General features: G+C 37.4%; 2 protein-coding genes across 2 annotated transcripts; one reads left to right on the top strand and one right to left on the bottom strand.

Moving 5' to 3' along the window:
- The first annotated feature begins 397 nt into the window (after nt 1-397).
- mcts1 (malignant T-cell amplified sequence 1) lies at nt 398-2,339 on the top strand. Its single transcript, XM_015388496.1, has 6 exons — nt 398-587; nt 1,214-1,366; nt 1,457-1,554; nt 1,630-1,763; nt 1,926-1,993; nt 2,073-2,339. The coding sequence occupies exons 1-6, from the start codon at nt 577-579 to the stop codon at nt 2,152-2,154; spliced, it is 546 nt and encodes a 181-aa protein (XP_015243982.1). The 5' UTR covers nt 398-576; the 3' UTR covers nt 2,155-2,339.
- Nucleotides 2,340-4,079: 1,740 nt separating this feature from the next.
- On the bottom strand, nt 4,080-8,046 carry c1galt1c1 (C1GALT1 specific chaperone 1). The gene is made up of 2 exons (XM_015388339.1): nt 7,925-8,046; nt 4,080-5,757 (listed from the first exon to the last, which is right to left on the bottom strand). Exon 2 carries the CDS (start codon nt 5,741-5,743, stop codon nt 4,790-4,792), a length of 954 nt encoding a protein of 317 aa, XP_015243825.1. The 5' UTR covers nt 5,744-5,757; nt 7,925-8,046; the 3' UTR covers nt 4,080-4,789.
- Between the last annotated feature and the right edge of the window lie 2,832 nt (nt 8,047-10,878).

The raw sequence follows: 10,878 nt of genomic DNA, 5'->3' as shown, positions 1-10,878 counted from the left end.
AATATTGAAAGCTGTATGTTGATTTGTGGGGACAAATAAATAAGGCCATGTAGGTGTATTTGCTTTACGTATCTCTCAGCTTAATAAAAATTTCCAAGACATTTCTTTTTTTTCCCTCCCCTCCAGTGTACAAATAAATAAGTTAAAAGCCTATAGGTATTGCTATAATCCATAAAATAAGCACATTCTTTTAGATTAAAGTCAATTATTATATTAAATAAAGTATGATTTGACTTTTTAATTCATATTTGTTCTCTTATTAGAAGCCTTCTTTATCTTTTTCAGCGGCCGTTCTTGGCTATTTCGAAAAGAAACCGCAGCAGAAAACTTCCTTCATCTCAAACGCTGACAGTTTATGTCACCTAGGTAACGTGAATTACCCAGAGCGGAGTCAACTGTCGTAAATTCTCGCAAATCTCATTCAACCTTAAAAAGCAGCGTGGAAATTTGAAGTAGCAACAGTTAAATGAACTTTATTTACTGATTTTATTTCTCAGCTGCTTCACCCGACTTGATATCTTACGTTGGGAAAAGCTTTGACCTAGCTGAAGAACGCAGCACCGGAGAACAGAGAGGATGTTTAAAAAGTACGTGTCTGTGTTGTACCGTTAGCTAGCAGCACACAGGACTAGCCACAGCTAAGTAGTTAGCAGTAGCATACTTGGTCTTGTAGAAAGAGTATGTTTAGTATTTGAGATCGATTTTGTTGGTATTAAATTGTCTTGTTTCCATATGCTACGCGAGATTTCGAGACAATAATAACATAATCAATTTAGTGTAGCCCAGCTAGCATGAAGCTAATCTCAAATGAACGGGTTTGAGTTGTTTTACTTTAACTAAGTGACTTTGTGTTACATTTCAGCTGCATTCAATTTTAGCTGCCCACTAACGTAACTAATATTTTGTCAAATTAGTATACTAACCCTTTCTTTCTTTCTTTGCTATTGTGGATATTTTGTTGCTACAAGAGCATAAATATGAGACTTAATGATTTTATGGGACCGACCCCAAGAGGGGAAACTTGAGGAATCTATCTATTCTATTACTTCAGATGTAGTAAAATGCTGACATATAGGTCCCTGTTTTATCAAGTAAGATGCAAACTAATCAGCTTCCAAACCAGGAAGATTGACTGAATTCACTATGAATTAACACCATGATCAACAGTGGTGAATGCTTCCCTAATGTCTGTATTACGTTTCCTGTTTTACAGATTTGATGAGAAGGAAAATGTGTCAAATTGCATTCAGTTGAAAACCTCTGTGATCAAAGGCATAAAAAATCAGCTGCTGGAACAGTTCCCTGACATTGAGCCATGGCTCAATCAAATAATGCCAAAAAAGGACCCTGTTAAAATAGTGAGATGGTACGATCGTTCATTTCTTCCCATCGTTGTCGTACCGATGCTTTTAAAACCTTAAATCTCTTTACAGTTTATCCCCTCTATGCGTTTCAGCCATGAACACATTGAAATCCTGACAGTAAATGGAGAACTACTTTTCTTCAGACAGAGGGAAGGACCGTTCTATCCGACCCTCAGACTGCTCCATAAATGTAAGCTGTCGTGATACCCCTCCTATTCTACAGTGTAGGTGACTATTTCTGTAAGTTCATTTTCTCTGCTTGCAGATCCTTTCATTCTTCCACATCAGCAAGTGGACAAAGGGGCTATCAAATTTGTGTTGAGTGGAGCGAATATCATGTGTCCAGGGCTCACTTCACCGGGTGCCAAACTCTACCCTGCTAACGTGGACACAGTAGTTGTATCCTTTTATACATGATGCTGCATCTTCAAGCCATTTATGATAAAATATCTATTCACTGTGATTGTAAACACCTTTCTCTATTGTCCGACATGCATTTTTAACCTTTCCAAGAATTCAGTAAAATATCCAACATGCTTTTTCTTTAACAAGTCCATGCAGGCTATTATGGCAGAGGGAAAGCAACATGCACTTTGTGTTGGTGTAATGAAGATGACAGCTGAAAACATGTGAGACTCGTAATCATCTACTAAACAAATCACTCTTTACTTTATGATCCTAAGTTTCTTATCTTTGTGTCACCAACAGCGAGAAAGTCAACAAGGGAATTGGAATAGAGAACGTTCACTATTTGAACGACGGCCTGTGGCACATGAAGACGTACAAATGATGACGTCAAGCACCTACACCGAACCGCCCGAATGCCACAAAAGATATTTTATTGTCTGGGAGGCGCAAGCAGCAGATCGACTGTTTACACCCACACACTTGGCTTTGTAACCTACTGGAGGCTGTAAATCAGCCGTAATGATGCACAAATAAAAGGTCCTGCTTCAAACAACAATCAAAATTTTCTTGAGTTTTTCTGAGGCTTTTATTTTTCTTATAGTAATGTCTGAATAATACAGCGACTAAATGTAAATAGGTATATCGTGACATTAGGTTTAATTATATCTGCAGCCCTGATAAACTGGAAATATCAGAAGCAGGGTTTCAGAGTGTGACGTCCAGTCAGTTACAAACTGCAGGATCCTATTATATTTTCGGTAAAGGGAGTGCCGAGCTGGAGCACCAAGCAGCTGTTGGACTGGTTAGGCTGATGTTATTGCATTCTTTAGTGTAAGAGAAATGATTGGACTTTCCTTTTAGGACTGCACTAAAAATATCTCTAGTGTTAACTGGCCTGTTTTTAAAAAAAACCCAAAAAACTCACAGGGGTAGCATCAAATCCTCCATAAAAGTAGCAACTACTAACTGCATTTACAGCAGTTTATTTTAATGAAGAGAATATTGCAATAAGACAAATGAAAATGATCTTTAGGTGTTGTAACTCGTCTCGCAGCAAATCAAAAAGTGAAAATGTCAGATGTCAAACAGAATTCTATTAAAGGCATTCTTGTTGATTTAAATCTGACCACAAATTATTTTAATACAAACTTGTTGCGACACGAAGACCGCCTGCTGAAATGAAAGGTTAGTCCGGGTTGGCCTTAAAGGGAACTACAGCTTACCTTTATTAATGGATCTGGTGTCTCTCATCCTCCTCTTGAAAAGACTTGATATGAGTTTTATCTACTCTGCTGAGCTGTGACTCAATGGTCAACAAGGCTGGTATTGGTACCTTTGGAAGTGGCGGCAGGTACCAAATCCTGCTGAAAATGAAAACCTCTAAAGCTTGTTAGCTCTTAAAATTCCTGGCACCCTAAACTATCAGTTGATTTCAAGTGATGTGGATTAATGGCCTTTCATTCTTCTCACACCGAGACTGAAATCTCCAAAAAGGCAACATTCACTATGAGCTGAAAATAGGATATTGGACCACTGAGCAACCATACACATACATAGCCACTATATGATACTGATATGAGCTATTACTCAGGGGTTTCATTAATAGAAGGAGTGGGATGGTTTCAGCAACTTGGCAAACATCTCCAGACAGATTTATCCCTGCTGCCGCTTAATCTTTTTCAGACATGTTTTCCCTCCACTTAACTTTCCAGTTCTATGACTCTGAATAACCAGCAACACTTTGGGACTTTCTGTGAATGTGTGAGCTGTAATATTTCGTACGGTGTCCCAGAGGGGTTAACCAAATCCCAAAGTCCCAACATGAAAACAAAAGGTGTGTCACCATGTTTTCACTAGTATCAGACAAGTATCATTTCTTTAATAACAAAAAAAAAAAGTAAAATTACAAAAGTACAATTATTAAAAAAAATGTTGGTCATTGGCTTTAAGCGATAATGATCTAGCCCAGTGGTTTTTAGTTTCGGCCGTCAGGGCCCACTGCAAACCAGCAAACCTGCTTAAAATGATGCAGACCCCTATTTGGTCAGTTGTGTGAAAGGTGGGGAAAAACCTAAAGTATGAAGGACAGTTGCGACAGGAGTAAAAACCTGGAAAAGTTTCCCTTTTTTAAAATGAAATTTCAGAAATAAGTCAAATTTATAGAGAAGGACCTCTACTAATAATTCTTTACCAACAGAAACTTCAGTCCATCAGCGTCCCTCTGCTCCACCAGACCATAAACTTCACCACCAACCCCCAGAAAACAACAGTGTTATACAATGAAAACATACAAGTCTCTGATAAAATGTGGGATCTTTATTTTCTAGTAGAGATATCCTGTATAAACAACCCACTGAAGTTAGTCCACATTACCATTTTAGTGTAAAACTACAGATTTAGACGTGTAAATACATTCTTTTTCTGCCGCTATAAATCATAAAACTTCCTTCGATGATTCATTTCTATCATTTTTATTATCAAAAAGCAAAATCATCCAACTTTAAAATACAGGAAGAAATAAGAAAATGTGTCGCCTGAAACATTTTTAACTGCTAAATCCTCATAAATGATAAAATCGAACATAACATCCAAACCACGCCCTGATACGTCCGTCTCCATAAAGATCAAGGTTGCGACGACGTAACATGAAATCGGATCATTATCTGGTAAAACTCCACAGATTAATGACATTAACACCATTTTTTAATAAACCCGGGATTAGAATAAAAACACAATATGCAGAACAAAAAGATGCAGAGCAAAACTTCAATAACCGAAATTCAAATTGAGATACTCTAGGGTGAAATCCACAGTCCCCTCCTGCAGTGAACGGCTCATCCATCCGCTCTGGTCAACAGCCCAGACAGCTTCAAGTGCAAAAGTTACAAATGTACATAAAACTTATTAAGAAAAACGTTTTAGAAACATCACCAGAAAAAAAAAAATATCCAAAGTCCAGTTTGCCATCACAGAAGCAAAGTGTTTAAAAACAACAGATCTAGCCTGGCTGAGTGTGACTAGTCATTGTCCGACCCTTTGGGAGGATAAAACGTCAATAGGTCGTGGAAGTCGTGTCCGTACGGTCGAAGTCTGTAAACCCCAAACATCATGACCTGCATCTGGTTCGGGGACATGTCGCTGAAGGTGATGGCCATGTCGGAGCAGCAGCCCTCCACCACGTTGTTTGGGTTCTGGTTCATGCTCTCCTTTATCAAGCTTTCCACGCCCTTGCTGTTGAACAGGTCCTTTCCGTGTACGTCTTCCCCGTTCTCTGCGAACACTCCTGTGAATTTCAGGCACTCAGCAAGCTGCTTGTCATTGCTCAGCTTCCACAAAGCACGTCCCGTTTCTGGACATTTGCCCTCATCCGGGAATACGTTCACCAGCCTCCTCAGGGCTTCATAGCTAAGAACGATGCCGCTGTTGAACTCTACGTACTCCAGCTCCCCAGACTTCATGGCCTTCCCCAGGTAGAACGGTTGTTCTGGATCTTTAGTGAGCACCAGATACTTGAGGTTCTCGATGATTGCAAAGGTAGAGGGCTCCGCCACAAAGAACCAGCGGATGTCTCCGGCATTCTCATAGGCATGCTTCAAAGCTTTCCGCAGCCTGACCCAGTCATCTTTTTCCTTCAGGTTGATGGCCTCCAGTGCCTTAGAGGACTCAGAGGTGTAAAAAGCAGCCTTGTCACAGTGCTTGGTCCAAGTGTCCAAAGCTGTGGCCCAGTAAAGCAAGTTTTTGGGTTGGACCATGATGACACAATAGACCTGGAGTTGATTGTTCAGCTCCTGCAATCTGCCATCAGAAAGCTGTTGGAGCTCGTCTTTGCTGGCAGCCTTGACGTGATGATGATGGTGCTCCTCCGTCCTGGACTCAGTGACAGGGCTGAAACTACTCAGCAGCGACAGCACCAAGCAGAAGATGCCTCCAATGAGCATCCCCTTTATGAAGGAGCCCCCCTCAGACAACATGTTGGCAACAGAGTCTGCACAAGAGAGACAAACAAAAGGGTTTTATTCCTCATTTCAGATGAAGCACTGAAGAAGAAGCGACCACTTTTTATCTGCAGTTGGGGTCCTCAGATAATGTTTTTTTTAATAGGCTTTGATCACTTAGGCAGAATCACTATCCTTGGGTGAGAAAGAACTTCCAGAAAATACTTAAATTGTATTTACTTCTCTATCTTTAATACATTTTTAAAACAATTAATACAAAATTAATCACTGCTTAAAAGCATTACTTCTAAAAAGATGTATGGCACATTTAAAACTTTGTTTTTTATTTATTTTTCAAATTTATTTTAATAGTGTAATAGTTATAACTGATCTTGACCCCATAGCAGAAAAGGCATATTAACAGGACATTTCTATGTACATAAAAAGAGTAGATACTAATAGAGGAGAAATAAAAATTAAAAAAAATCCCCAAAAGACAATTTGAAATTTGAAAATAGAATTTGATTTAAAAAAAAAGAAAAAAAAATTATATATATATATATATATATATATATATATATATATATATATATATATATATGAACGGAAATTTGAAATACGTAGACAGATATAAAAATTAGGATAATGGCACAGAGACCTTTTAATCTCAAAGAATCAGAGCTGCTTTTAAATTAATCGTTTGCAAAAAAAAAAGCAGTCGAAACCTGGGAGTGCGATCAGCTGTTCAGGAGGATTTGCAGTGATGCTAATAGAAGCTTTTTGAGTCATTATTAAAAACATTCTTTTTTTTTTAAAATTAAAATGTAAATTAAACTGATCATTGATTTAAAAAAAACACAAACATCGATACCCCTTATTACTAAAACACAATCAGATTATGTTGACAAAAGTGTGGCGTCCATCCAATAGTAATGGCAACATTTGACCGAAGGAAGCTAAAGATAAATGTTTATCTTTTAGAAGACAAAGGAACAGGCAAAACAATCCTGGGTTTTAAATATTACAGCATTTTGGTAAAGAAACCAAAGTAACAAAATATAAAAAATAAGTAGTTTAAACCGCCTCCGCCAAAGATTTAAGATTAGTAAACATTTCAATTGACAGTAGGAAAATATATGTTAATTATAAATATATTTATTTCTAATCTGATTCAAAATGTTAGTGATAAAAATATATCTTTTGTTTTTTTCTGATTAAGCATAAAGCAATAGTATCATGTTTAATATGTTTGTTCTGAAGTCTTGGGTTAATATCTTGAAATTTTCAATCTTATTCCATCCAGGGAATAGTGCCAAGAAGCTTGACACAGATCTTTTTATGTGGCCATAAATCCCCAATGTTTTAGTAACCATTTATACATCAGTATCAGTCTGAAAACTATACACAACCTCTGTAACTAAACACCTTCATATTGGCTGATGTCTTAAGCAAACTTTGAATTTAGTTTCTTTATATAAGAAACAAATAAAATGGATGGCAATTTAAAGATACAGTGGTGCCAAAAAGTATTTAGTCAGCCACTGATTGTGCAAGTTCTCCTATTTAGAATAAGTAGTAGGTATACTATGATAGAAGTATACCTATGATGAAAATTACAGACCTCATCATCCTAAGTAGGTGTCTCAGATGATTTAGATCACATTGATTCTGTTCAATGTCAGGTTAGAGAAACAGGAATGTCAATCAGATAAAACTTTAAAACAACAATGTAATAACTGGATCCTTAAGCCACAGGGCGTCATAAAGGAGTAAGAACCGGTTAGTTCATGTCAGAAAAATTATCTTAAAATAAAAAAATAATGCAAACTTGACCAATCTAACTTGAATAGCAAATAAAGAAACTTGGAAACAATTTACATGTTTAACAAATTGATCTTAACTGTAAAAAAACAAACAAAATCGCATTTATTATATTGAACGTTTTAATTTTAGGTTAGACGACTATTTCTCATATTAACCTATCTTAAATCGAGAGATTAAAAAAAAATACTGATGCAACATTGTTGACATAATTTAGTATTATTTATATGTTTGTAATCTTTAGTTAAACAGCTTTGAGAGGCTAGCAGGGAACTTTAAAACATCAACTGGAGCCAAATGCTAACGGCTAGCTTCTAAGCTCTGTACCCCGGCTGGTTCAGGGTTTTATCGGCCAAAATAAATACAACAAAAATAGAAGATTTAATTTTTCTGTACCTCGGTAGGTTAATCCTCCCGTGACAGCCGGTGCCTTCGCTGTTACTGTCTTTCAGCTCACACTTTTCCTGTTTGGTTGGGTTATCAACGTCAGTCTAATCCGCCTCCTCTTCTTCTTCTTCTATTTGGTTGTTCATGCAGTATGCTGCCCCCTACATACTGTTACCTGACACGTTACATTACCTTGGACATTTTGTACCTATTTTTAATTTAAAAGAAAATAAAATATTTGTCTTTAGTTATTTTTCCTTTGCTATTTATTTTTCTTTGGTGGCTTTCTATTGAGACACTAATTTGTTTTGTTGCATGTCAATATTAACACAAATGGTGCAAGCAAATTCTTCATTGGCAAGGGAGAAGGATTCTAACAACTCCAGCCTTTTAGTGAGAATTAAAAGTAATTGACACAAAATGGGAAATGTTTTACAAATAGAAATATGAAAATAGTGATAATTCATCTGCATTTTGCTCCTTTGAGTCAATCCTTTTTATAGCCATACTGTGATGCCATTACAGCTGTAATAATACTGATTTGGTGCATGGACTCTTTCAATATCTGACAAACATTTTGAGGAAAACCTGATCACCTCTCCAGCAGGATGTGTTTTGATCCTCGCCACTGTTGTGCAACTTTTATATATTTATTATCCACCCCCGGTAGCGGTAGTAAATATCTTACTTAATCAGAAGTTATTTGCACTGTCAAATATTTTTATAAACACACGCCCCACTGGCTGTGTGTTAGGACAACAAACAAAAGTGTGAATTGACCTCAATTCATGGTCAAACAGATAATTCTGCACATAGGTGGAATAAATTCACAACAACTTCTTTTCAAATTATAAAAGTTTAACAATAAAAATCATTCAGCTCCAAGTCAAATATATTTCAGTTAAACGCTCTTGACTAAAAACTTGTGAACCTCAACTAAACTAAGCTACTATGTACAAATAGGAAGCAAAACATAGTTGAAAACCACATCAAAGTTAGATTTTGTGTTTGAAAACCAAAGTTTATCTTGAAGAATCTGGGATGTGATCAAATTAGCTTTTCAGTAACTTAGAACATTTTGACTTTTTTCAATCAATCCATGAGGTGAATAAAACATTATTTGGCCAATTAATGTTTTATTAAATTATTTGCTTAATCAGGAACCAATGACCTTTAGTTAAATTAATCTTTCCCCTCTTTGAAATAGCCAGCAGTGAACAGACATGAGGACTACATAGAATGACTTTTGGTCAAAATTTCATAATCAAAATATAATGAGCATATGAGAAAACACATGAACGCTAACAAATCAGAATTTAAGCCCTTTAGTGAAGTAAAGCTTGTTTTAGCTTATAAAGAAAATAGCTCAAAATCATTAAACACATGAATTGATCAGAATCATCAAAAACATATTGTTTAACTACAATCTCTCCCTAACTGTGCCAGACCTTAGCACGGCAGGCTCACTGTGGAGTAATTGAAAGCTCAGAAGAAGCCCTTGTGTTTGGGTATGCAGCTGTAAGATGCAGTGCTGTAGTGGTGGCGACGGGAGCACAGGCCTACGTCTGGAAAGTTCTTAAAGGATCCAGATTAATGTGGGTTGGTGTTGGAGAGGGGAGGATGGGGCAGACATAATCACTCATTAGTCACCCTTTCAGCTCTCTGTAGCTTGAAGCAGTCCAGCAGGAAGGATGAGGATGCATGCCTCTCCAGTGTCAGTAAGGGCTGGTTATACTCCTGCAGCAGTGTTGCATAAGCTTTGAGAGGGTAGCAGCACTGTGGAGCACCCTCTGCTCCAGTGAAGATGTTAAAATGAGACATGGACCTTGGTTCTCAATGTACAAAATTATCATCATGGTTTGTGGCCCAACAGCAATCATCTTTCAAACCCATAGCGGCCTAATCTCAACTACATTACTTTACCTTCTGTTGTTTTGATCTTCTGAATGTCAGTGGTCCTGAGTGTTTGATTAAACTGGACTTCTCATTTTTAGATTGTTCAATGAACTTCCATTTGTAATTCCATTTGTTGGAGATGTTCTACCGGTCTGTGGTTGCCAGTGTCCTCTTCTACATTGTGGTTTGCTGGGGGAGCAGCACATCCAAGAGACACTTCCAGACTGGACAAACTGGTGAGGCAGGCCAGCTCTGTGATTGGCATAAAGCTGGACCCTCTGGGGACGGTGGCAGAGACAAGGACACTTAACAAACTGCTGGACATTATGAACAATGCCAGCCACCCTCTGCACACCGTCTTCACCACTCAGAGGAGCCTGATCACTGGGAGATTGCTCCACCCCAAATGCAGGACCAACAGACTGCTCTAGTCCTTTGTTCCTCAAGCCATCAAGCTGAGCAACTCCTCATTTGGGGGAAGGAGGAGGTGATAGAAAGAAGGATAAGGGTCAGCATCCCCTCCTTGGACATCTTATGCAAAACCTTACCAATTGTCACTAATGTGCAATATTCTTCTCTCTTACTGTGCAATAACACATGCCAAATACTGTGTAGCATGTGTAATTTTTTTTACTTATTTATAAGGTCAGTGCATCTCTGGAGTGCAATAATCCAAGTCAAGTACTGTTTAGTCTGTTTAATTTTCAGTTATTTATAAGGTCAGTACATTTCTACAGTGCAAGTGCAATAATCCAAGTCAGCTGCTATGTAGTCTTTCCTTACCTCTCTACTTTGCAGATATTTTTATATCTAAGGGAAACATATACCAGGATATAACTTTTTTATTTTTTTATGCTTTTTTGTACTATATACACTCTTTTTGTATTGTCTGTTGTATTTTTATCTTTAATGGCATACTGCTTTAACTCTTTGTACTAAATAAAGTTAAAGGAATAGTACACCCAAAACATGATTAGCCTTCATTTTCTACTCACCCCCATGCTGAACAACACTCTGGAGTACTTTTTTGGTGGCAGTAGGAAAACAATAGAAAATACCTTGCTTGC

Source organism: Cyprinodon variegatus, unplaced genomic scaffold (assembly GCF_000732505.1).
Source record: "Cyprinodon variegatus isolate N-32 unplaced genomic scaffold, C_variegatus-1.0 Scaffold19, whole genome shotgun sequence".
Lineage (NCBI taxonomy): Eukaryota > Metazoa > Chordata > Actinopteri > Cyprinodontiformes > Cyprinodontidae > Cyprinodon > Cyprinodon variegatus.
This window is presented reverse-complemented; position numbering and strand designations above follow the sequence as displayed.